Below are 27,996 nucleotides of genomic sequence, written 5' to 3'. Positions count from 1 at the left end.
ACCTCTGATGACCGCCGGCAGGGAGCTGCACTCATCATGGACCCTCTGATCCTGGCAGTCCTCGCTGTCCTGTCATCTGTGAGTATGGGGGGGATGCTGGGAGTTGTAGTCCTGGGATCCGAGACAAGAACGAGTCTCATCTGGGTCCGGTGCTGAAAGCAGGAATCCCGGGGAAGGGAGCAAAACTAATGCAACTACTGAGAGCAGGAGCGCTGGGTGATGGGGGAGAATACCGGGGTGAGCTGGGTGATGGGAGGAGAATACCGGGGTGAGCTGGGTGATGGGGGGGAATACAGAGGTGAGCTGGGTGATGGGGGGAGAATACTGGGGTGAGCTGGGTGATGGGGGGGGGGGAATACTGGAGGGGAGCTGGATGATGAGGGGAGAATACTGAAGGGGATCCAGATGATGGGGGAGAATACCGGGGTGAGCTGGGTGATGGGGGGAGAATACTGGGGTGAGCTGGGTGATGGGGGGGGGGGGGAATACTGGAGGGGAGCTGGATGATGAGGGGAGAATACTGAAGGGGATCCAGATGATGGGGGAGAATACCGGGGTGAGCTGGGTGATGGGGGGGAATACTGGAGGGGAGATGGATGATGAGGGGAGAATACTAGAAGGGAGCTTGGATGATGAGGGGAGAATACTGAAGGGGAGCCAGATGATGGGGGAGAATACTGGGGTGAGCTGCCTGATGGGGGAGAATTCTGGGGTGAGCTGGATGTTGGGGGGAGAATACTGGAGGGGAGCTGGCTGATAGGAGAAAAATACTGAAGGAGAGCTGGATGATGGGGGAAGAGTAATAGAGGGAAGCTGGATGATGTGGGGGCTGGATGATTGGGAAGAATACTGGAGGGGAGCTGGATGATTGGGAGAATACTGGCGGGAGCTAGATGATGGAGGGGAAAATGAGTTGAGCTGGATTGATGTGGAGAATGCTGGGGGAGCTTGATGTTGGAGGGAATAAGGAGAGGAACTGAATGATGAGGGGGAATACTGAGGAGAGCTGGATGATGAGGGGAGAAAATACTGTGGAAAGCTGGATGATTGGGAGAATATTGTTGGGAGTTTGGTGTTAGAATACTGGGGGCAACTAGATAATGGAGCGAAGATACTCTGGGGAGCTGAATGACGAGGACGAGAAAATACTGTGGTGTGCTAGATAATGGGGTTGAATACTGGGGTCAGCTGGATGATGGGGGAAAATACTGTGGTGAGCTGTATGATGGTGGGAATACGGGGGTGAGCTGGATGATGGGGGGAATACTGGGGTGAGCTGGATGATGGAGTGAGAATCCTGTGGGGAAGTGAATGATGGGGGAGAATCCTGAAAGGTACTGAATGATGGGTGAATACTGGGGGCAGCTGGATGATGGGGAGAATACCATAATGCGCTGTATGATGAGGGAATACTGGTGGCAGCTGGATGATGGTGGAATACTGGGGTGAGCTTGATGATAGGGGGAGAGTACTGAGAGGAATTTAATGATGGGGGAGAATACTGTGAGGACCTGGATTATGAGGGGAAAATACTAGGGTAAGCTGGATGATGGGAGGAAATACTGGAGGGAGCTAGATAATGGGGGGAGAATACGAGGATAAGCTGGATGATGACGGTGAATACTGGGGTAAGGTGGATGAATGGGGAATACTGGGGTGAGCTGGGTGACGGGGGGAGTACTGGGTTAAGCTGGATGATGGGGGAATACTGGGGTAAGCTGGATGATGGGGGAATACTGGGGTAAACTGGATGATGGGGGAGTACTGGGGTAAGCTGGATGATTGGGGGAGAATACTGAGGGGAACTGAATGACGGGGGAGAATACTGAAGGGAACTGAATGATGGGAGGATTACTGTGGGCAGCTGGATGATGTGGGGAGAAAATTCTGTTGGACACTGTATGAGTATGGTGGAGAATACTGTGGTGAGCTGTATAATGGGGCAATACTGGGGTGAGCTGGATGATTAAGGGGGGGGGGAAATATTAAGGGGAACTGAATAATGCAGAGAATAGTGAGAGGAACTATAAGGGGAAATGAGAATACTGGGATGAGCTGGATGATGGAGGGAGATTACTGGTGGAGAGCTGGATGATAGGGGAGTATACTGATGGGGATCTGGATGATGGGGAATATACTGTTGAGAGCTAGGTGATGGGGGAGAATACTGGAGTGAATTGGATGACTGGAGTGAGCTGGATAATCACGGAAGCTGAATGATGGGGAGAATGATGGGAGGAATGCTGGGCGGAGCTAGAGAATGGAGGGAATCCTGGGGGGGAGCTGGATGATGGGGGAGAATACTGGAGGGAACTAGATAATGGGGGGAGAATACGGGGATGAGCTGGATGTTCAGGGGGAATCCAGGGGTAAACTGAATGATCTGTGAATACTGGGGTAAGCTGGATGATGGGGGGGGGGGGGAATACTGGGGTAAGGTTGATGAATGGGGAATACTGGGGTAAGATTAATAATGAGGGAATACTGGGGTGAGCTGGATGATGGGGGGAGAATACTGAGTGGAACTGAATGATGGGGGAGAATACTGAAGGGAACTGAATGATAGGAGGAATGCTGGGGGCAGCTGGGTTCTGGGGGAGAAAATTCTGTTGGACGCTGTATGAGTATGGTGGAGAATACTGTGGTGAGGTGTAGAATGGGGGAATACTGGGGTGAGCTGGATGATGGGGTGGGGAGAATACTAAGGAGAACTGAATGATGGGGGAGAATAGTGAGGGGAATTGTATGATGAGGGGAGAATACTGGGATGAGCTGGATGATGGAGGGAGATTACTGGTGGAGAGCTGGATGATAGGGGAGTATACTGATGGGGACCTGGATGATGGGGGAGAATACTATTGGGAGCTGGGTAATGGAGGAGAATACTGGGGTGAGCTGGATAATCGCGGAAGCTGGAGGGGGGAGGGGGGGGAATGCCGAGCATAACAGAATGATGGGAGGAATGCCTGGGGGGAGCTAGAGGATGGAGGGAAAACTGGGGGAGCTGAATGATGGGTGCAGAACATTGGGGGGAGTCGGATGATGCGGGGAGAATACTGGAAGGTGCTGGATGATGGGGGGAGACTACTGGAAGGAGCTGGATGATGGGGGAAGAATACTAGAAGGAGCTGGATGATAGGGTAGTATACTGGAGGGAGAATACTGGGGGGAGAATACAGGGTGGAGCTGGATGAACAGGGGAGAATACTGGGATGAGCTGGATGATGGCGGAAGATGGATGATGGGGGGAGAATACCCGAGGGGAGCTGGATGATGAGGGGAGAATACTGTGGAGAGCTTGATGATGGGAGGAGAATACTGGAGGGAGCTGGATGATGGGGCGAGAATACTAGAGAAAGCTGGATGATGGAGAGAATACTGGAAGGAGCTGGATGATTGGGGGAGAATACTGAAGGGAGCTGGATGATGGGGGAGAATACTGGAGGGAGCTGGATGATGGGGGAGAATACTGGAGGGAGCTGGATCATGGGGGAGAATACTGAAGGGAGCTGGATGATTGGGGGAGAATACTGGAGGGAGCTGGATTATGGGGGAAAATACTGGAGGGAGCTGGATTATAGGGGAAAATACTGGAGGGAGCTGGATGATGGGGAGAATACTGGAGGGGAGCTGGATAATGGTGGAGAATACTGGGGGGAGCTGGATGATGGGGATAATAATGGAGGGGAGCTAGATAGTGGTGGAGAATACTGCGGGGAGCTGGATGATGGGGGAGAATACTGGGGGAAGCTGGATGATGGGGGAGAATACTGGGGGGAGCTGGATGATGGGGGAGAATGCAGGAGGGGAGCTGGAGGATGGTGGAGAATACTGGGGGGAGCTGGATGATGGGAATAATAATGGAGGGGAGCTGGATGATGGGGGAGAATACTGGGGGGAGCTGGATGATGGGGGAGAATACTGGGGGGAGCTGGATGATGGGGGAGAATACTGGGGGGAGCTGGATGATGGGGGAGAATACTGGGGGGAGCTGGATGATGGGGAGAATACTGGAGGGGAGCTGGATAATGGTGGAGAATACTGGGGGGGGGGGCTGGATGATGGGGGAGAATACAGGAGGGGAGCTGGAGGATGGTGGAGAATACTGGGGGGAGCTGGATGATGGGGATAATAATGGAGGGGAGCTAGATAGTGGTGGAGAATACTGGGGGGAGCTGGATGATGGGGGAGAATACTGGGGGAAGCTGGATGATGGGGGAGAATACTGGGGGGAGCTGGATGATGGGGGAGAATGCAGGAGGGGAGCTGGAGGATGGTGGAGAATACTGGGGGGAGCTGGATGATGGGGATAATAATGGAGGGGAGCTGGATGATGGGGGAGAATACTGGGGGGAGCTGGATGATGGGGGAGAATACTGGGGGGAGCTGGATGATGGGGGAGAATACTGGGGGGAGCTGGATGATGGGGGAGAATACTGGGGGGAGCTGGATGATGGGGGAGAATACTGGGGGGAGCTGGATGATGGGGGAGAATACTGGGGGGAGCTGGATGATGGGGGAGAATACTGGAGGGAGCTGGATGATGGGGGAGAATTCTGGAGGGGAGCTGGATGATGGGGGAGAATACTGGGGGGAGCTGGATGATGGGGGAGAATACTGGGGGTAGCTGAATGATGGGGGAATACTGGAGGGGAGCTGGATAATGGTGGAGAATACTGGTGGGGGGGGCTGGATGATGGGGAGAATACTGGAAGGGAGCTGGATGATGGGGAGAATACTGGAAGGGAGCTGGATAGTGGTGGAGAATACGGGGGGGGGAGCTGGATGATGGGGATAATACTGGAGGGGAGCTGGATAGTGGTGGAGAATACGGGGGGGGGGAGCTGGATGATGGGGGAGAATACTGGAGGGGAGCTGGATGATGGGGAAGAATACTGCAGGGGAGCTGGATGATGGGGGAGAATACTTGAGGGAGCTGGATGATGGGAGAGAATACTGTAGGGAACTGGATGATGGGGGGAGAAAAACTGGAGGGAGCGTTAGGGGGATCTGGTTGATGAGTCTTCCATGTCCCTGAATACTAATGTTGATATCATTGGCTGTAGTTATAGAATGAATCGCTATAAATAGGAGACAGATGGTTTGATTTAGTGCAGAAACGGCTCTAGAGCGGAGATCTGCCCCGGGATGTGGTGGAAGTGAAGATGGCCAGGGGTCAGATACAGTAATATAAGGTGGGGGATAATGAGTATATGCATATATAATATGAGGGGGATAGTTGGTGTCTGTATGTATATACCTATATGTGTGTATACATATATATGGATGGTGAGTATGCACATACATGTGGGGTGCTATCTCTCGGTGTTGCATGGGACTGCCGTCACTCTGCAGCTGATTATCTTCTATACTCAGGACTGTAGATGTGTTTTCTTCTTCAGTTCCTTGTGTTTTTGCCTACGGATCCGCTGCAGGACCCGAGCGCCTCCTGCCTGCCTTGAGACTTCTTCACTTTGGACAGTTTCTTGTATTTGATGTGTTTCTTGTCCTCACAGATGGGGGGCGCTCAAATACTGTGTGACCTAATGGAGGTGATGAGGAAGGAGGAGGAGATGTGTGCGGAGTCTCTGGCCCAGTTCAATGCCTCTGAAGGTGAGTGGCAGCTGCTGACGCCCCAGCAGTGTTCTATGTATGGAGTAAGTACCTGGCTCAGTGGTAGAAAGCAGAGGGGGTTATTAATGGACCACAGGGGGCAGTATTGGATCCTGCTCTCTCTAAATTTATTTATTAATGACCCGATAGAAGGATTGTGCAGTAAAATAACAATATTTGCAGATGACACAAAACTATGTAAAGTAACACGAGAGAAGATGCAAGGAGACTGCCAGGGGATCTGGATACGTTGGGGGCAGAAAAATGGCAAATGAGGTTTAACAGTGATAAATGTGCGGTTCTGCACACGGGCAGGAAATCCATGTCACCATTACACACTAAATAGGGAAACCACTGGATACTGAGATGGAGAAGGACTTGGAGGTTTTAGTTAACTGTAAGCTTAAAGGAGATGTCCCGCGCCGAAACGGGTTTTTTTTTTTTTAAACCCCCCCCCCCGTTCGGCGCGAGACAACCCCGATGCAGGGGTTAAAAAACCCACCCGCACAGCGCTTACCTGAATCCCGGCGGTCCGGCGTCTTCATACTCACCTGCTGAAGATGGCCGCCGGGATCCTCTATCTTCATGGACCGCAGGGCTTCTGTGCGGTCCATTGCCGATTCCAGCCTCCTGATTGGCTGGAATCGGCACGTGACGGGGCGGAGCTACACGGAGCTACACGGAGCCCCATAGAGAAGAGGAGAAGACCCGGACTGCGCAAGCGCGGCTAATTTGGCCATCGGAGGGCGAAAATTAGTCGGCACCATGGAGACGAGGACGCCAGCAACGGAGCAGGTAAGTATAAAACTTTTTATAACTTCTGTATGGCTCATAATTAATGCACAATGTACATTACAAAGTGCATTATTATGGCCATACAGAAGTGTACAGACCCACTTGCTGCCTCGGGACATCTCCTTTAACTGGAGCAACCAGTGTCAGGTAGCTGCTGCCAAGGCAAATAGGATCATAGGGGGCATCAGAAGAGGTCTAGGGCCACATGACGAGAACATTGTCCTTCCTCTTTACAAGTCACTGGTCAGACCACACATGGAATACTGTGGACAGTTATGAATGTACAGAAGCGACACCTGCGGTAACCTCCAGGGTCACATACATAAAATGGGCAGCTTCGGTGATAGAGGAGTTTGGGCTCAAATATGAGCAAAATAGAATCTCATGAAAGGAATGAGATGGTCGGAAACCATGACGACTGCAGGGGCACCGGTGGCAGCCACGGTAGCAGTACCAATGGCAGTAGTGGCAGCAGGAGCAGCAGGACTTACAGAACTCTCAGAAATAGTTTTGATTGCATCTTCTAATAGGCAATGCAGCGGGAAGAGGAAGGTAAAAATGGGAGAGCTTGCGTGTTTCAAGCCATATAATCCTGGCTCTTAGCCATAGTGGTTTAGTTGCAACACCAGTGGTAGCAGGGGTGACACCAGTGTCTACAGTGGCATTAGTAGCAGCGGCACCAGTGTCTACAGTGGCATTAGTAGCAGCGGCACCAGTTAAGTGGCAGTATGGGTATTTGCCGTAAGTGGGATACATAGGTCCTCTTCTCTATCTACACAGCCCCTATTGGACAAACCATCAGGAGGTTTCCTCCAAAACCTCACCAACTGTCCGCTGTCTCTAATATTCTGTCCTCTCTCTACCTAAAACTAAACCTCTCTAAAAACTGACCTCCTGGTGTTTCCGCCCCCTGCTAACCGACCTCATCCTGATATCTCCATCTCAGTGTGTCTTTCTGGAGAAGAAGTATATTACAGGATATAAATATTAGGTTAAGTGTCAATCCGGGTATACAGGCAGGTAGGAACTATTAGGGGTTGATCCAGGGAACAGTCTGATTGCCATTAGGGAGTCGGGAAGGAATTTTCCCCCCAAAAGGGCTAATTGGCTTCTGGCCTTGGGGTTTTTTGCCTTCCTCTGGATCAACACAGGAGGATAGACAGGCTGGACTAGATGGACATTGTCTTCATTCGGCCTTACATACTATGTTACTATGTGTGTGGCACCATAACTCCCAGCACGCCCGCTGCCTTGGGGTCATATTCGACTCTGATCTCTCCTTTACCCCCTACATCGAATCTCTGGCCCGAAAATGTCAGCTGCACCTCAAGAACATCGCAAGAATCCGCTCTTTTCTCACCGTTGATACGCTTAAAATGCTTACTCTTACCCTCATCCACTCCCGGCTCGATTATTGCAACTCGTTGCTGATCGGCCTCCCCCGTGCCAGACTCTACCCCCTCCAATCCATCCTGAATGTGGCAGCCAGGCTCATCTTCCTGTCCAGCCGCTACTCGGACGCCTCTGCCCTGTGCTGGTCACTGCACTGGCTGCCCGTTAAATACAGAATTCAATTTAAACTGGCTACCTTCATCCATAAAGCCCTCCATAGCATTGCGCTGCCCTACATTACCTCCCTCATCTCAATCCTGTTACGGCACTCTGACCCCCCGAGCGCCAGATGGGGTGCCCTGAACTTCCCGCACCCCACTGCCCCTGCCTACTTGCCTCAACCTGGCTAACCCCAGGCGGACAACTGGGCGGCGGTCCCTACTCTGGCTAGGGACCTGGCGACTACCTAGATGGAACGAACTACCGGGGGACAGAGTGCCGACAAGGAAAGGCAGATGGAATGACCAAACAGGAAATACTGAGCAATGCAAAGCTGGGAAAGGAAACTGACAAGCAAGCTAGGGAACTGACTGAGCAGAACTGCAGACAGGACTGACTAGTGGCTGACAGAACTAATAACTGGCAGTGAGCTGAGATCACTGCCAGTCTTTTAACTACAAGACTCCGCCCATGGGTGGGGAGTGGGAGGAGGCAACTCCTCCCACTGCTGATTAAGAAGGATGGAGGACACGCCCACGCCGCTGCACACCGGCCGCCCCACGCCGCCGGGAGAGCCCCGACCCCAGAGCTGCAGGACGCCGGAGCCGACGCCGGAGCGACGCGTGCCAACTGCGGGACCCCACGCCGCCCTGCATGGTAACAAATCCATCACCCAACCTGGACTCTACGCTCTGCTAACATGTCACTTTTATTTGAACCTCTCATTCTCACCTGCATGACTTCTCCAGAGCAGCACCGATCCTCTGGAACTCGCTACCCCAAACTATCTGGGCAATCCATGACACACAAAACTTCAGGCGTGCTCTAAAAAAACACCCCTCTTCAGGGAGGCATACCATATACCCTAAACCAAACCCCTCTGTACATCGCCTGATAACATGCTCCCTGACCTACTGACTGCAACCCCTGCTAGCCACCATCAATCGCCCCCTGCAGTCATACCGATTCAGCCACTACGGCCTAATGTCTGACCATTGTTTGTGTATGGAATCCCTCACTCTCCACCTCCCCATACCGGGCACATCTCCAGCCCCTTTACCTTCTGTATCTCCCCATTACTTGTAGTATGTAAGCTCGTTGGAGCAGGACCCTCACCGCTACTGTTTCCATCAACTGATTACTATGAAACCGTGATTTTTGTACTTTTGTCTTTCTGTATCCCCCTGTTTTTGTAAGCGCTGCAGGATATGTTTGGCGCTATACAAATAAAGATTATTATTATTATTAGTATTATTACCCACTTACACACATTCTCCCCAGACCAAGTATTCTCATTTTATATACCAACTAGAGATGAGCGAGCGTACGCGCTAAGGCAAACTACTCGAGCGAGTAGTGCCTTTTGCGAGTACCTGCCCGCTCGTCTCTAAAGATTCGGGTGCTGGCGGAGAGTTAGAGAGAGATCTCCCCCCCCCCCCCCCCCCCCCGTTCCTCCCCGCTCTCCACGCCGCTCCCCGCCCTCCGCCAGCACCCGAATCTTTTGAGACGAGTGGGCAGGTACTCGCATAAGGCACTACTCAAGTAGTTTGCCTTAGCGAGTACGCTCGCTCAGCTCTAATACCAACCTTTTATGTGGCGCAGTATCAAATTTTTTGGAAAAGCCAGATAAACAATATCCAGTGACTCCCCGGTCCAGTATAGAACTTACCTTCTTGTAGAAGCTGATCAGGTTGGTGTGACAGGAGCGACCCCTCATATACCCGCTGATACAGAGTTATACAGCTATTTTCCTTGAGGTCCTCCAGGATGGCATCTCTTGGAAACCCTTAGAAACTCTTAGAAATCTCTTAGTTTAGGGTTAGTTTTACTCTCTTTGGCAATAAGTCTCTCTGTTTCCATCTTTACTTCTTTTATCAGATTTTTACATAATTTATTTATTTCTTTTATAGGTTTTTAGTGCTTCCTTGTTTTAGTAGTTTAAACGCTTTATTTTTGCTGTTTATGGCCCCCTTTATTGAGCCATATTGCTCTTCTTCTATTACTAAGTCTATTGTTCCTTTAAGGTATGAACTGTTCACAGTAAGTATTTAGGATGTTTTTAAATGTTTCCCATTTATTGTTGTTCTCAGCAAGAGAAACCACGTAATCTTGTAGATATGATACCTTTTAATGGCTGACAAAAATACATGATGTTAATGCGAGCTTCCGAACCAACGCAGGGTTCTTCTTCAGGCTTACATGAAATAGATCCGAAGAGGCATGCATATTTATACACACATACGTATGACAAGGCACAGACATGGATGTGATTGGTTTGCACTTAAAAGAATACTGCAAGGGAAACAAAGATTTTCAACCAGACACTGATAATGGAGTGAAGGTTTTAGGGTCTCTGAATTACTGTTTAGGGGTCACCAGGCCAGCAGTGTTATCTGTGCTATAGATGTCTCATACCGCCCATTCATGCATAAGTCCTTGTGAATAATTTAATCCTCATTGAAAGTGTCAAAAGTTGTTATAAGTTTATATTCCCAAATTCTTCTATGGCTTTGTGACTTGAAACCGCCCTTCATTTATTGCCTGTACTCTTATTTTTGAGGACATTATCCCAGTAAATCAGGTTTAGGGCATCACAAAGCTGATCGAACTTGGCCTTCCTAAAGTTTAGTATTTTCGTAGCTCCCCTATAAAACTCTCTCTTGAAGGACAAGTTACATTGTATTATATTATGGTCACTATTTCCCAGGTCCCCCCAACCTGCACCCCTGTTATTCTCTCTGATTTGTTGGTTAATATTAAGCCTAAAATGGCCGCCCCTTTAGTCGGGTCCTGTACAATTGGGTAAGGTAATTATCTTTAGTAACTGACAAAAAAGTTGTTACCTTTATGAGATCCGCAGGTTACGGCTTTACAGATAGTTAAAGCCTCCCATAATAATCACCTCATTGTAATTTGCTGCCTTATCTATTTGCCTCAGTAATAGATTTTCGGTGGCTTTTGTTATATTTGGTATCTATAGAAAACCCCTAGGAGGATTTTATTGTTGTCTTTCCCTCCATGTATCTCTACCCATAGAGATTCTACCTGTTCATCTCCCTCCCGTATATGTTCTTGTAATATCGGCTTTAAACAGGATTTTACATAAAGACAAGCCCTTCCCCTTTCTGTTTTTTACGATCCCTTCTGAACAGATTGTAACCCTGTAAGTTCACTGCCCAATCACAACTTTCATCCAACCAGGTCTCCGTTATTCCCACTATGTTGTAGTTTTCCTCAGACATTATTACTTTTAGTTTGTCTACTTTATTGGTCAGACTTCTTGGCTTTGGTTAGTTTTTATATTACATCTATCCTTACTAACTATTCTGCCAGTTCGAACTGTACTAACCCCTCCCACTGCTCCACCTTCATTTCCATTACTTAGTCCCAGGTCACTGTTTTCCCCATCCCTCTGGTCGCCCTTTCCCCAGTCCCTAGTTTAAACACTCCTCCAACCTTCTAGCCATCTTCTCCACCAGCTGCCCCCTCCCCATTAAGATGCAGCCCATCCCTACAGTAGAACCTGTAGCTGGTAGCGAAGTCTGCCCAGTTCTCCAGGAACCCAAACCCCTCCTTCCTGCACCAACACTTGTTTACCTCCCTAACCTCCCGCTGCCTTTCTGGTGTGACTTGTGGTGCAGGTAGTACTGCAGAAAATACTACTTTAGAGGTCCTCGCTCTAAACTTACATGCTAGTTCCCTGAAATAGTTTTTAAGGACCTTCCACAATCTCTAACTTTGTCATTGGCGCCCATGTGTACCATGCCCGCTGGATCCTCACCAACCCCTTCCAGTAATCTGTCAACCTGATCCGCGATATGTCGAACTCGAGCGCCAAGAAGACAACACACCCTTCGACGATCCCGGGCTTTGTGGCAGATTGCTCTGTCTATCCCCCTAATAATTGAGTCTCCCATTACCAGGACCTGTCTAGCTTGCCCTGCACTCCTCTTCCCCTTCTTTCTGGAGCAGTCATCCACCTGGCGGTCAGAGGGCATGTCGTGCTGCAGCAGTGCTAACCCTGTAATGGCATCCCCCTTATCTGCCAACCTTGCAAACTTGTTGGGGTGTGCCAGGTCAGGACTAGCCTCCCTGGATCTTTTCCCTCTATCCCTCCTCCTGTTACCCACCTAGCTACCTGCTCATCCTGCTCTTCCAAACTACCATCCACCCCCGCCTCTACCCCAGTGAGAGCAGCTCAGTGAGCAGCAAACTCCTTTCCATGTTGCCAGTGCATCTCCGTATTGCAAGCTGCGCCTTTAGATCCAGGATCCGGGCTTCCAAATGTGCAACCCGCTCACATCTCATCCAGTATGCAGCCGGCTGATCAAGGACCGCATGCATGGCACAAGACGTAGACCGGACGGCATGCATGGCACAAGACGTAGACCGGACGGCATGCATGGCGCAAGACGTAGACGGGACGGCATGCATGGGGCAAGACGTACACCGGACGGCATGCATGGTACAAGACGTACACTGGACGGCATGCATGGCACAAGACGTAGACCGGACGGCATGCATGGCGCAAGACGTAGACCGGACGGCATGCATGGCGCAAGACGTAGACCGGACGGCATGCATGGCGCAAGACGTAGACCGGACGGCATGCATGGCGCAAGACGTAGACCGGACGGCATGCATGGCGCAAGACGTAGACCGGACGGCATGCATGGCGCAAGACGTAGACCGGACGGCATGCATGGCGCAAGACGTAGACCGGACGGCATGCATGGCGCAAGACGTAGACCGGACGGCATGCATGGCGCAAGACGTAGACCGGACGGCATGCATGGCGCAAGACGTAGACCGGACGGCATGCATGGCGCAAGACGTAGACCGGACGGCATGCATGGCGCAAGACGTAGACCGGACGGCATGCATGGCGCAAGACGTAGACCGGACGGCATGCATGGCGCAAGACGTAGACCGGACGGCATGCATGGCGCAAGACGTAGACCGGACGGCATGCATGGCGCAAGACGTAGACCGGACGGCATGCATGGCGCAAGACGTAGACCGGACGGCATGCATGGCGCAAGACGTAGACCGGACGGCATGCATGGCGCAAGACGTAGACCGGACGGCATGCATGGCGCAAGACGTAGACCGGACGGCATGCATGGCGCAAGACGTAGACCGGACGGCATGCATGGCGCAAGACGTAGACCGGACGGCATGCATGGCGCAAGACGTAGACCGGACGGCATGCATGGCGCAAGACGTAGACCGGACGGCATGCATGGCGCAAGACGTAGACCGGACGGCATGCATGGCGCAAGACGTAGACCGGACGGCATGCATGGCGCAAGACGTAGACCGGACGGCATGCATGGCGCAAGACGTAGACCGGACGGCATGCATGGCACAAGACGTACACCGGCCGGCATGCATGGCACAAGACGTACACCGGCCGGCATGCATGGCACAAGACGTACACCGGCCGGCATTGTCAATCATGGAGCTCATTCTAAATGTGGATTAAACAGGTAGATTAGATGAAAGTACCGTATTTTTCGCTCTATAAGACAAACTTTTTTCCCCTCCAAAGCGGAGGGGGGGGGGGGGGGCGCCCTATAGAGCGAATATTGCAAAACTTTGTTACAATTGTCATTTGTTCACGCGATCATGAGTTAAATGTGCAACCATGATTTAGTTAGCGCAATCAGTTAGCAGTTTTCTCTCCTCCCCACTGCTGCCCATACCTGCTGCTGATTGGTGGTGAGCACCGGCGGGAACTGCTGCTGCTCCCCGCCTCCACCAAGCGGCATTCTCCCTTCCTCCTGCCGCACACAAGCGCCGCTGTGACACGGAGCTCCGTTTTTTCAGACCTCTGCTGCTCCTTCTGCTCCGTCCCCTGCGCTGTCCCTGGGTGAGGTCTAAAAATTTTTTCGCTATTTTCCCTCTCTAAAACGGCGGTGCGTCCACGAGAGCGAACAATGCGGTAATACGTGCAAAAATTCACATAGGTAAGCAGTAATTAAATACAAGTTACCCTTCTAAAGTCCCCGAATCCCCAGTCACACTTATGACACAGAACAGTTATGTCAGCCTCGCACGTTCCTGTATGTGACCCCCTGCAGCGTGCGTCTACTATATGCAACACTCTGCATATTGCGTGTGTGTGTATATATATATATATATATAATTGCACTGTATATATAGAATATGTGATATTCAGCGCATATAATACCCTGTTTGTAACATCCTGCACGGTTTGTATACTACATATGATACCCTGTAGTGTATATATATATATATATAACCTTGTATGTGACACTCTGCACTGCTCTGTGTTGTAGGCTGTGAAGGGCTGTGGGATAACCTCAGCTGCTGGCCCCCCACCCCATCAGGTCGTACCGTCTCCATCCCGTGTCCGGTGGTCCTGCAGCTCATTTCAGGAATCAACGGTGAGTGCAGCGGAGAGCATACATGACACATATATGTATACAGTGTGAGCTGGGGTATATACGCCATATATGCAGCATCTGCAGAGTGGGGCCCCGGCCCTGGTTGGCAGCGTCACCTAGGTGGATATTCCTTCTCCTCGGGACATACAGCATTAACCCTTACCAGGCCAACCTCCCTGCCACCCGCACGCCCTTATTTATTCTGCATGAGAAAGCACATTGTAGATTCCTTGGAATTACTCAACAGAAACACATAAAAATGACCCGTCAGGATGATGTATTATTAGCAAATTTAACATGAGTTATGAGTGTTTCACATCGGGAAGATCATTTGTAATAGTCCGGTAAATATATGTATATTTTTAGCTTGGAGCTCTGTCCTGCATAGTGTAATATATAATATGTATAGTGTATACATATGCAGAACTGGCTCCGACAGTGGAGCTCTGTTCTGATAATGTATACACTATACATATTTACACTATGCAGAACAGAGCTCCAATGTCGGAGCCAGTTCTGATAATGTATACACTATACATATTTACACTATGCAGAACAGAGCTCCAATGTCGGAGCCAGTTCTGATAATGTATACACTATACATATTTACATATGCAGAACTGGCTCCGACAGTGGAGCTCTGTTCTGATAATGTATACACTATACATATTTACACTATGCAGAACAGAGCTCCAATGTCAGAGCCAGTTCTGATAATGTATACACTATACATATTTACACTATGCAGAACAGAGCTCCAATGTCGGAGCCAGTTCTGATAATGTATACACTATACATATTTACATATGCAGAACTGGCTCCGACATTGGAGCTCTGTACTGCATCGTGTTAGAAACGTGTCGGACCTCGCCCGACATCGGAACTATGCGGGGAAAGCTCAATGTTGGATGAGGTCGGACACTGGATTATAGATACAAGACTGAGGACAACACGGATCGCAACCCCTTGCTCAAGCTGGGCATGCATGGTGGCATCAAGTGGTACCAGATGGGGGCTTCTCCTCTGTGCCGCCCCGGCTACACCTTATACTCTTCGGCTTGTAGCCCTGTGCTGGTGTAGCTGCCACGTGATGGAGGAAGGTGCAGCATTTCTAGTCCCATGTGTGCAATTACAGCCATAGCAGCTGCCCCGGGCCCTATAAGCTGAGGGGCCGCTCAGCTGCACAGCCTAAGCCTCTTGCACACAGCTGGGATTTGGCACCCACAGACGTGCACGGGGCCTTCCTGTACTTCCAGATGTCTTACGTCTCACACAGAGACTTTCCTTGTCACATTCCTTACATATCCACCAGACGCTGCGTCTGCAGGAAGCGCCACATCCACGGGGACATCACAGCCCCGCAAGGTGTGCCTGCTAGATGGTCTGTTGCAGGGAACTGGGGGTACAATCTGGTACAGGGAACTGGGGAGGGTACAGTCTGCTGCAGGGAACAGGGGGGGTACAGTCTACTGCAGGGAACAGGGGGGTACAGCCTGGTGCCATACCGTGTAACGAAGGGTTACTGGTATCATTCTCTGTGCCTACAGCCACCATAAGGGGGAACTCCCTGCATAAAGCTATATACAGCCAGCACTAGGGGGAGCTCGCTGTATACAGATTTATAAAGCCACCACTAGGGGGAGCTCGCTGTATACAGATTTATAAAGCCACCACTAGGGGGAGCTCGCTGTATACAGATATATACAGCCACCACTAGGGGAGCTCTCTGTATACAGATATATACAACCCCCACTAGGAGGAGCTCACTGTATACAGATATATACAGTCACCGGTTTATTAACCTGTATACAGTGAGCTCCCACATGATATTTGGTTCGGTTGTCCAGGAGATGTATCTGAGCGGGTTGGTGATGCCGGTCTTATCCTCTAAGCCCCAGGATATCACATATAAACCAAGAGCCACCCCAGAACAGCTCGGACATTATTATTAACTCCGTCTCCACCCCAGCTCAGCTATGTGCAGCAGATCGGGGAGAGCGCCCCCCGCTGTAGAGTGTGCGCACATAACTCTAATTAGTCACTGCTGTATATGCTCCTCTCTATCAGGCACGGTGAATCGGAACTGTACAGAAAACGGCTGGTCAGCGATATTCCCCCCGATAGGCGTAGCCTGCGAGTATAACGCCAACGACACGGAGCACAAGGATGTGGTGAGTAACGGTAACAGGGTATTCCTGCACACCCTGTTATGTCCTGGGGGGCAGGAGGACCCGCGGGGGCAGAACACTGCCATTGGAATTGTTTCTGGTAAATCTGGGGTACAATCCCATACATTTGTAATAGTCTTACCTATAAGTGAGTGTCAGCTGTGCGGTCTGAAATGTTACATCTGGAAGAAGTTATTAACGTGTTACTGCCACCTGCTGGTCACACTGCACTACAGCACTACAGCTGTAATACACACTCAAAAAAATCAAGCACCGAGCAGGAGTTGGACTTTTGCCGTAAAACTTGAGAAACCGTTAGATCTCAGGCAGATATGCAAATGATTAGGGTTGTGGTGTGAAGCAATATACCGCAAGGTACGATACTGAACCCCCGATATATACTACACTAATAATATACTACATCACTACACCCCAATATATACTGCAGGAGTAATATACTACATCACTGCAACCCGATATATACTATACCAGTAATATACTACATCACTGCAACCCGATATATACTATACCAGTAATATACTACATCACTGCAACCCGATATATACTATACCAGTAATATACTACATCACTGCAACCCGATATATACTATACCAGTAATATACTACATCACTGCAACCCGATATATACTATACCAGTAATATACTACATCACTGCAACCCGATATATACTATACCAGTAATATACTACATCACCGCAACCCGATATATACTATACCAGTAATATACTACATCACCACACATCAATATATACTACAGGAGTAATATACTACATCACTGCAACTCGATATATACTACAACCCGATACATACTATACCAGTAATATACTACATCACCTAACTCTTACATTATAATAATAATCTTTATTTGTATAGCGCCAATTTATTCCGCAGCGCTTTATTACAGTTACTATATGCTTTATACCGACGCTCTTCATGTTTTGTATTACAGCAGGACTATTATATGCATCTGAAGACTCTGTACACAGTAGGATATGGAACGTCACTGAGCACCCTCCTCCTGGCCCTCGTTCTCCTGCTGTCCTTTAGGTGAGTAGCACCTTTGTGCAAGATCAAAAGATTAGATTGTGAGCTCCTGGGGTCAGGGATGATGGGAGTGATACATTGTGTGATATAGGGAGATTAGATTGTGAGCTCCCGGGGTCAGGGAGGATGGGAGTGATACATTGTGTGTTATAGGGAGATTAGATTGTGAGCTCCTGGGGTCAGGGATGATGGGAGTGATACATTGTGTGTTATAGGGAGATTAGATTATGAGCTTCTAGGGTCAGGGATGATGGGCGTGATACATTGTGTGCTATAGGGAGATTAGATTGTGAGCTCCTGGGGTCAGGGATGATGGGAGTGATACATTGTGTGCTATAGGGAGATTAGATTGTGAGCTTCTAGGGTCAGGGATGATGGGAGTGATACATTGTGTGCTATAGGGAGATTAGAGTGTGAGCTCCTGTGGTCAGGGATGATGGGAGTGATACATTGTGTGCTATAGGGAGATTAGATTGTGAGCTCCTGGGGTCATGGAGGATGGGAGTGATACATTGTGTGCTATAAGGAGATTAGATTGTGAGCTCCTGGGGTCATGGAGGATGGAAGTGATACATTGTGTGCTATAGGGAGATTAGATTGTGAGCTCCTGGGGTCAGGGATGATGGGAGTGATACATTGTGTGAGAGAGGGAGATTAGAGTGTGAGCTCCTGGGGTCAGGGAGGATGAGAGTGATACATTGTGGGCTATGGAGATTAGATTGTGAGCTCCTGGGGTCAGCGATGATGGGAGTGATACATTGTGTGTTATTGGGAGATTAGATTGTGAGCTCCTGGGGTCAGGGAGGATGGGAGTGATACATTGTGTGATATAGGGAGATTAGATTGTGAGCTCTTGGGGTCAGGGATGATGGGAGTGATACATTGTGTGTTATAGGGAGATTAGATTGTGAGCTCCTGGGGTCAGGGATGATGAGAGTGACACATTGTGTGTGATAGGGAGATTAGATTGTGAGCTCCTGGGATCTGGGATGATGGGAGTGATACATTGTGTGTGATAGGGAGATTAGATTGTGAGCTCCTGGGGTCAGGGAGGATGGGAGTGATTCATTGTGTGATATAGGGAGATTAGATTGTGAGCTCCTGGGGTCAGGGATGATGGGAGTGATACATTGTGTGTTATAGGGAGATTAGATTGTGAGCTCCTGGGGTCAGGAGGGGAATGATACATCTGTGTAGTATATAATGGATATTTAGTACATGTTTAGGGTCTTGTTGCAGGGCCTCTTGGGGCAGTGTGTAGTCTTTGCTCTTATGCTCCTGTCACGTTACGCAGGAGGCTGCGCTGTACACGGAACTACATCCACATGAACCTCTTCTCCTCGTTTATTCTTCGCTCCTTGACCGTCTTCATCAAGGACGCCGTACTCTTCTCCATAGATGACGCCAACCACTGCGACGTCTACTTGGTAAGGATGACTGTGGAGGTAAGATAACCACTGAGGGGCCAAACCGCAGATTGCACTGTCCATATATATATATACCTGCCACGGACAGACATTCTTAGGCCTCATGTCCACAGGGACATATCTGCAGCGGATCAGCGCCCCATAGGGATGCACTGGACACCTGCAGGTAATTAAATACCTGCGGATGTCATTTTCCCCTGAGGCGCGGATTGCATGTGTAGGAAAACACCCGCAGCATGCTCCATTTTAGTGCGGGTCTCCCGCAGGCTTCTATTGAAGCCTATGGAAGCTGTCCGGATCCGCGGCACACCCGCAGCTGAATTTCTGCTCTCCGGCGCGTGAAAACAGGACTTAAAAAAAAAAAAAAAGAGTGCACGGTGCATGCGACCACATCCGCCGGGCCGAAGAAAGAAGATCTGGCCGCGACGGAGGGCAGAGCTGCAGCGTCCGGACAGGTGAGTAATTCTTATTTTTAAGCCTCATGTCCGCAGGAAAGGAGGGACCCGCTGTGGGATTCTGCGTGGAGAATCCGCGGCGGGCCTGATTTTCCCCGTGGACTTAGGGTCTTCTGCGCTGTTCTCTCCGCAGAACGAATGTCACTTCGTCATGATCTTCTTCCATTACTGCAGCATGGCCAATTACAGCTGGCTGCTGGTGGAGGGGCTCTACCTGCACACGCTGCTCGTCGTCTCCTTCTTCTCCGAGTGGAAGTATTTCTGCTGGTACATGACCCTGGGGTGGGGTGAGTGCACCGTGCCGCAGGGCGAGGGCTGATTTCGGAAACCTGGACCCCCGCTCATCCCACTTTGTGTATTACAGGGTCGCCTCTAGTCTTCATCATCGCCTGGTCCGTATGCCGGCAGCTGTATGAGAACACCTTGTGAGTGTCCCGGCTGTAAGCTGCAGCGCTGGGCCCTGATCACCGGCTCTCATATTGCCTTCTGATTTTTTTTCAGATGCTGGAACATTAATTCCAACGCCAGCGTGTGGTGGATAATCCGCGGACCCGTCATCCTGTCCATATTTGTAAGTTACACATTGTACTCTCCCATATGAAAACACCTGGCTGTTCGGGGGGCAGCCACGTCCTGCACTGTTGGGGGGGGCAGCCACGTCCTGCACTGTTGGGGGGGGCAGCCACGTCCTGCACTGTTGGGGGGGGCAGCCACGTCCTGCACTGTTGGGGGGGGCAGCCACGTCCTGCACTGTTGGGGGCGGGCAGCCACGTCCCGTACTGTTGGGGGGGCAGCCACGTCCCGCACTGTTGGGGGGGGCAGCCACGTCCCGCACTGTTGGGGGGGGGCAGCCACGTCCCGCACTGTTGGGGGGGGGGCAGCCACGTCCCGCACTGTTGGGGGGGAGGGAGCCACATCCCACACTGCCGGTGGGCTGCCACGTTCTGCACTGTTGGGGGGGCAGCCACGTCTCACACTGCTGGGGGACTGCCACGTCCCGCACTCACACTTTTTGTGTTTTCTCCAGATAAACTTCATTCTGTTTGTGAGAATTATTCGGATTCTCATGAAGAAGCTCAGGACATCCGACGTCTGGGGAAGAGACTTAAACCAATACAAGTGAGTTCGACCGATCGTGGGGTGACCCGTGTCCTTGTCTCCAGTATCGGGGTTCACTAAGGTGCAGACTGCACTGCTGCATCTCTGCGGATGTCATTAACCAGATCTGCCCCCATAGGGATGTCATAGGAAGAAGTGCAGTGCAGTCCCACAGATGACATTCCCCCCAGTGAGGTCATAGGAAGAAGTGTAGTCCTACAGAAGGCACCCCCCCAATAGCAATGTCATAGGAAGAAGCAAAGCACAGCCTTATAGATGACACCCCACCATAGTGATGCCAATGGGAGAAGTGCAGTTCTACAAAATGCTCTCCCCCATGCCCCACCACAGTGATGTCATAGGAAGAAGCACAGTGCGGTCCTAAAAAACGATCCCCTACATAGCACTCATAGGAAGAAGCACGGTCTTACAGATTACACCCCCATAGTGATATGATAGGAGGAAGTGCAGTGCAGTCCTACAGATGACAAAACACTCATAATAATGTCATAGGAAGAAGCACAGATGCTACCCTATACAGTGATGTCATAGGAAGACGTGCAAAGCAGTCCCATTGACAAGACATCCTCTGTAGGACTGCACTGCACTTATTAAACCTTTGCAATCCAATTTTGGATTCAGGGTTTCCTAGGGGAATTTTCTCTTTCTGCCATTGTACAATGATGCCATCTGCTGGCTAGAGCCAGTACTGCAGTATGGGACATGCTGGAGAGGCCAGTAATATACAGTAAGAATACCCTGCCGGCCATCTTCCGACATTGGAGCTGCACAGCCTTCAATCAGAATGTTGGAAGATGTCAGACAGTGGATTGGAAAGGGTTAATATGACATCACTATAAACACCTCCACATAGTGATGTCATAGGAAGAGGTGCAGTGCAGCACTACAGACGTCACCCCCCCCCCCCCACATATAGTGATGTCATAGGAAGAGGTGCAGTGCAGCACTACAGACGTCACCCTCCCCCCCCCACATGTAGTGATGTCATAGGAAGAGGTGCAGTGCAGCACTACAGACGTCACCCTCCCCCCCCCCCCCCACATGTAGTGATGTCATAGGAAGAGGTGCAGTGCAGCACTACAGACGTCACCCTCCCCCCCCCCCACATGTAGTGATGTCATAGGAAGAGGTGCAGTGCAGCGCTACAGACGTCACCCCCCCCCCCCCACATGTAGTGATGTCATAGGAAGAGGTGCAGTGCAGCACTACAGACGTCACCCCCCCCCCCACATGTAGTGATGTCATAGGAAGAGGTGCAGTGCAGCACTACAGACGTCACCCTCCCCCCCCCCCCCCCCACATGTAGTGATGTCATAGGAAGAGGTGCAGTGCAGCACTACAGACGTCACCATCCCCCCCCCCACATGTAGTGATGTCATAGGAAGAGGTGCAGTGCAGCACTACAGACGTCACCCTCCCCCCCCCCCACATGTAGTGATGTCATAGGAAGAGGTGCAGTGCAGCACTACAGACGTCACCCTCCCCCCCCCCCCCACATGTAGTGATGTCATAGGAAGAGGTGCAGTGCAGCGCTACAGACGTCACCCCCCCCCCACACACACACACACACATATAGTGATGTCATAGGAAGAGGTGCAGTGCAGCGCTACAGATGTTAGCCTCCTCATAGTGATGTCATATGGCGAAGCACAGCGCAGACCTACAGATGACACCCCACCATAGTGATGTCATAGAAAGAGCTGCAGCACTGTTCCACAGGCGACATTCCTCCCAGTGATGTCATAGGAATGCAGTTTGGTCCTATAGTATAGATGACCCCCATCCTCCCTTATAGTGATATCACTGCACATGTAGTTGTCGTCTATGACTAGGCGGTCAATCAGGACTTCAGGAAAGGGGGGGGGGGGCCTGTTGAAGTGCTAATGGTGGCCATCCTGGTTGTCGCTCAGCTTCCCAGAAGCCAATATGACTGGTCCGTATCCTTCTGACAGGCGGTTTATGGTTCCTGGGATTTATTAATTAGATCAGGTGAAACATGAGTTGGGGATTGAAGTGGCAGGAGCCTTGTGGTGGCAGACAGAGAAGGGTGGCCCTCAGGATCAGTGGCCCCCCGCAGCACTCATGTGTCTTGTCTGGTTTCTGCAGGAGATTGGCCAGATCTACCCTCCTCCTTATCCCGCTCTTCGGGGTCCATTACATCATCTTCGCCTTTTTCCCGGAGGATGTGAGCAGCGGTACAGTGAAGATCCGCTTATCCTTCGAGCTGGCTCTCGGCTCTTTCCAGGTGATCACAGATCTCAAAAATCATCCGAGGTTGTTGCACCCCAAATCTGCGTATACAGTGGGGTACACATATCAGGTTAGAGGGGTCTCTGTGTGAGCAGAGCAGCACGGTGCAAGGGCTACAGCCATTATCCACTATTACTAATGTGTGCCCTATGGGGCTGGCGATAATCCCTGTGTGTGCCCACTGTGGTGGTGGGGATAGACCCCCTGTGTGTGCATCTCCTGGTGGTGGCAATAATCTCCCTCTGCGTGCATGCCCTCTAGTGGTGGGGATGACCTTCCTTTATGTGAGCCCCTTCTGGTGGTGGAAATGACACCTTGTGTGCGCCCCCCTCTGGTGGTGGCAGTGATTCGTGTGTGTGCCCCCCCCCCCCCCCCCCCCCCCCCCCCATCCTCGGGTGGTAGGGATAACACCTGTGTGCCCCCTCTGGTGGTGGCAGTGATTCGTGTGTGTCCCCCCCCCCCCCATCCTCGGGTGGTGGGGATGACCCCTTTGTGTGCCCCCCCCCCCTGGTGGTTGGTGGCAGTGATTCCTGTGTGCCCCCTCTGGTGAAGATACCCCAATTAGTTCTGTGACGGCTAACAGCTAGACTGTGCCCAAGCCGTGCCCTTATGTCTCCAAACGCCAGCGATCACCACTGAGGTTTCTGATGCGTCTTCTCATCCGGAATCAGCTTTGCTCGGGGCCAAAAAACAGATCCCTCAATAATTGGGCTGAACTGTACAGTGGGATCCTATAAAATAATGGGGTGACTGTCAGCAGTGCAGGAGGGGGTGAATGTCTGCTGGGTGTATGTCTGCTGGGTGTAGTAGTCCTACACATTCTCATCCACACGGCCGGCTGATATATTGTTTGCTCTTTCCTGCAGGGTTTTGTGGTCGCCGTGCTCTACTGCTTCCTGAATGGTGAGGTAAGTAGTCCTGACCTCCAGCACAGGGGACGGGGTGTCGGTATAGTCATCGGGGGCCGGGTTTACAGGTGGTCAGTGGAGAACGGGAAAGAAACTGCACATCACAATGAGATCAGTCTGCCATGTCTTCTGTTAGTGCAAATAATGTTAGAATTAGCGATGAGCGAGCATTGTCCTTACCGAGTATTTCCCCGCTCGGCAGAGAAGGTTCAGGTGCCGGTGCGGGGGAGCGGTGAGTTGCGGCAGTGAGCAGGAGGGAGCGGGGGGGAGAGAGGGAGAGCAAGATCTCCCCTCCGTTCCTCCCGGCTCTCCTCCGCCGCTCTCTGCCCGCTGCCGGCACCCGAACCTTTTCTCTCGAGCGGGCAGGTACTCGCTAAGGGCAATGTTGGATCGAGTAATTGCCCTTAGCGAGTATGCTCGCTCATCACTAGTTACAATATATCGCAATATGTCACAATACATCAGACTGCAACGCAGTATGACCGCCTGCAGACAGGCGGAAATTCCGCGGCGGGATTTCCCGCGGAATTTCCACCCCTGGAAGCTGCCATAGGATTGCGTTAACAAACGCAATCGTATGCAGACGGATGTGATTTGGCCGCGCGGCAAACAAATTTCAGAGCCCCGCACAGAAACATCACTCACCGGCTGCCGGCACATGAAAGAGTCGGGGCCGCGGGAGAGGTGAGTGCTTGCACTGCTCTCTGCAGACACTCCGGTCGGGTCCCGCTGCGAGAATTCTCGCCTTTCTGCCTTCACCTCGGGGGTCCTCGATGAGGATCATTGCAGGAGTGCATCTGCACCCGATGTGTCTGATGATCGGGTGCAGATGCGCTCTTGCACTGCAGTGTCGGGCCTGCCCCGACATCGGAGCTGTGGAGGGAAATTATGATATCGGGGCAGGCCCGACATTGGATTGGAAAGGGTTAAAAGGTCTCACATCTACAAGATGACTTGGTTTCTCTCGCTGAGAACAATTACATTGTACAGTGTATGACTATATGCTGATGCGCCAAAAGTCATGGGATAGTGGTATGTAAACTGATGAGGTGGCATTTATTTTAGGTGATGCTTGGGAACTCTCCCACTTGTATAAGTTGGGAGGGGTTATATTGTGAGGGTGAACACTGTCCCATGTGCTCATGGCAAGGCGACATGAATTATCAAAATGAGGCATGCTGGTGGGTGCCAGATGAATGGGTCATTCCATTTTTGAAATTGTGCAATGTTACGTGTGTACCGGGAATACATAATAGAAGATATTACTGCCGGCACAGTGGCCGCACACGTCTGCTTTAATGATCATGACTGGCGCCGTCTGGCTAGAATTGCAGGTCAGTGCAGCAGACTCCATGCTCAGGTCAGTACAGCAGACCCCACGCGCTGGTCAGCGCAGGTGACCTCACGCACAGACCCCGCAGGTCAGCGCAGGTGACCCCACACACAGACCCCGCAGGTCAGCGCAGGTGACCCCACACACAGACCCCGCAGGTCAGCGCAGGTGACCCCACGCACAGACCCCGCAGGTCAGTGCAGGTGACCCCACGCGCAGATCTCGCAGGTCAGCGCAGCGTTCTTTAGCTTCCGTGGGATATGGGAGCAGATGATCCCCCAGAGGCCTCTGTTACCACCACAGCATCGGACACAGCACCTCACTTGGCTGTTGCAGCCGTTCTGAGGCCTGCACCGGGCTTGCAGGCCAGACCAGGTTTTGGGTGTGCCCTTGCTTCTCCTGGAGCTGAGGGGCGTGATAGTTGCAGGAGTAACGTCAGTCAGCACCTTGTGCTGAGTAGCTTGGCTCCTACTTAAACAGTGCCAGCATGATCTCCTGTGCTGGTCAATCCTTCAGTTACCTTTGGACAGCGACAGAGGAACACACCTTGGCTGAAGCTCCTAGCTAAGTTCTGTTATGCTTTGTTTAATTTCCTGTTTTGCCTTTCTGTTGTGCTAGGGCTCCCTTACAGGGACTTATCAGTGGCCTAGGCACGTGTGCGGGCCCGCACTTGTCAGCGCGATCAGTCCGCCGAGTAGGCAGGGCCCCCTCCCGGGTTAGGGGACGATAAGGAGAGAATTCCCCTTAGTTTTATGTTTCCTTTGCACAGTTGTGCCATTTGTTTGTATTATTGAGGTTGCACGTCCTGAGGACGCAACACTGGCTTTGTGAGGTTGTAACTAGTCTTTAGAGGGCTGGTAACATATTGTGTGGTCCAATGAGTTACAATACCAATTGTTTCAGGCTGATGGTAGGGTTTATGTGTAACGAAGACCCCTTGGACCCCAGTTGTCCGCAAGGCACTGTACAAGCTGGTGGTGGTTTCATACTAAGCGCTGCGGAATAAGTTGGCTCTATACAAATAAAGATTATTTTTATTATTATTACTGGTGTGGGGTTCTCATGGCATGGGTTTTTGTCCACTGGTCCACCTAAACATATCATTGACTGGTGACTGCTACATTGCACTGCTTGGTGACATTAAAGGGGTTCTGTCATCAAAAAGAAAAAAATTCTATACTCACCTATTCCTCCCCAGTCAGACTACTTACCTCATCTTCTCCCCGATCTTCTCCTGTCTCTTGCAGTCCCAGGGGGTCACCTCACCTCCAGCTGGCTGATTCTTCTGCTTCCTGTGATGTTGCATACATTCACAGGCAGTCTCCGGCCGGCCAACATACGTTCCGTCACAGTTCACAGCCTAGCAGGGAGTGCCGAGCTATTGCAGAGACTGCTCATGCGTGCTGTCTCTGCCATAGATCAGCATTCCTTCCTGGCCAGTAACCATTACAGCACAAGGATGTGACCTTCAGTGACCTGCAGGCTTCATAACAAGAAGAGGATCTGGACAGCTTGCAGTGAGTTGACCCATTGGACTGGAGAAGATAAGTGAGGAGAAGATGCGGTAAGGAGTCTAACTGGGGAGGAATAGGGAAGTATAGAATTTTTTTTCTATGACAAATCCCCTTTAATGGACTTCATGTCCCCCCACAACGATGGGATATTGCAGCAGGATAATGCACCGTGCCATCAGGCCCAAGTTCCCTGGAATTGGTTGGAGGGGCCTTTTAAAGAGATCTATTATGGTGCAGCTGGCACGTTCACCACTCATGAACCGAATCAAGTATTTAAGAAATGTGACGGGGAGATCCTTTCACGCCTAAGATCGTGTCCCTACGAATACTTCGGAGCTGTGGGCGGCTCACCAGCCCTCCAGATGTCTTCCATTCACTTATGGAATCAATGCCACGTTGAGTGGCTGCACTTCACTGAGCTAGAGGAGTCCTGTGTGATATTAGTTCCTGTCTCGTGACTTTTGGCACGTCAGTGTATATCACAGTGTGGGATTGCCTTACTGCGCTAATGGTCATAGATTGTGATATATCGTCGTACACCATGATTTACAGTCACAGTATATACTACACTGTATGACAACCCGTCGCTCTTTTTGGCCCCTCCAGGTACAGTTTGAGATCCAGAGGAAGTGGCGCAGATATCACCTGAGGAAATACTTCTGGTTGCGGCAGAACAAGCACTCGTCTCTGAGTAACGGCGGCAGCGACCTGACACAGGTGGTTCCGCTCAGCCGGAGCAGTCAGGAGGAGATGAAGAAGAGCTCCACCCTGACGAGCAGTCTCATATGATGTCACATTAGGCAGGACGCTGCCATCACTGACCCGCTGCAAAAAGAGACAGTCCGCGTCCGTCTGTACGGAGACTGTATGGCCGGTGCAGACCAGCTCCGAAGAGCTTCGGCCAGGGAGGGGTCTGAGCCTTCTACAGCCTGAGACCCTGGGGGTGACTGGACAGAGTATTGTAGTTCCATGGTATTATCTCTTATAATGGCTGCGGGTTGGGGGAGGAGTACTCCGCTGTGCGGCAAGGGTTAATTAGTCTGAGGATTTGTATACAGATTCTTCTAAGCTGCTTGTGAAGTCCGCAGCAAGTCCGGGCCGGTCCTTGATTAAAAGGCTGAGGAGTCCTGGGGAGCCGGAGGTCAACATGGCAGAATCCAGACAACAGGGACTCACATGACACCAAGAAGCATCCATCACCTGTGCCGTGGTGCGTGTCGTCCGCCGTGACAGCGCCACTCGCAGTGTTATACATGTTATTATTCGCACATAGTGCAATGCTATAATAAAAAAGTCTGATCGCATGTGTCCAGTCCCTGCAATCCCCCCAACGCCGTAGGTATGCGCCCCTCCCTCGCAGTATGGTATTGCCCCTTATTGCTAGTGTTAC

General features: G+C 51.1%; 1 protein-coding gene across 1 annotated transcript; it reads left to right on the top strand.

Moving 5' to 3' along the window:
* The first annotated feature begins 11 nt into the window (after positions 1-11).
* On the top strand, positions 12-27,901 carry LOC136577447 (secretin receptor-like). The gene is made up of 13 exons (XM_066577340.1): positions 12-78; positions 5,517-5,613; positions 14,262-14,369; positions 16,437-16,540; positions 17,506-17,603; positions 18,895-19,027; positions 19,616-19,769; positions 19,847-19,907; positions 19,984-20,053; positions 20,510-20,601; positions 22,708-22,846; positions 23,718-23,759; positions 27,213-27,901. Exons 1-13 carry the CDS (start codon positions 37-39, stop codon positions 27,393-27,395), a joined length of 1,323 nt encoding a protein of 440 aa, XP_066433437.1. The 5' UTR covers positions 12-36; the 3' UTR covers positions 27,396-27,901.
* The last annotated feature ends 95 nt before the right edge of the window (positions 27,902-27,996 follow it).

The sequence above is a fragment of the Eleutherodactylus coqui genome, chromosome 8 (genome assembly GCF_035609145.1).
Source record: "Eleutherodactylus coqui strain aEleCoq1 chromosome 8, aEleCoq1.hap1, whole genome shotgun sequence".
Classification (NCBI taxonomy): Eukaryota; Metazoa; Chordata; class Amphibia; order Anura; family Eleutherodactylidae; genus Eleutherodactylus; species Eleutherodactylus coqui.
This window is presented reverse-complemented; position numbering and strand designations above follow the sequence as displayed.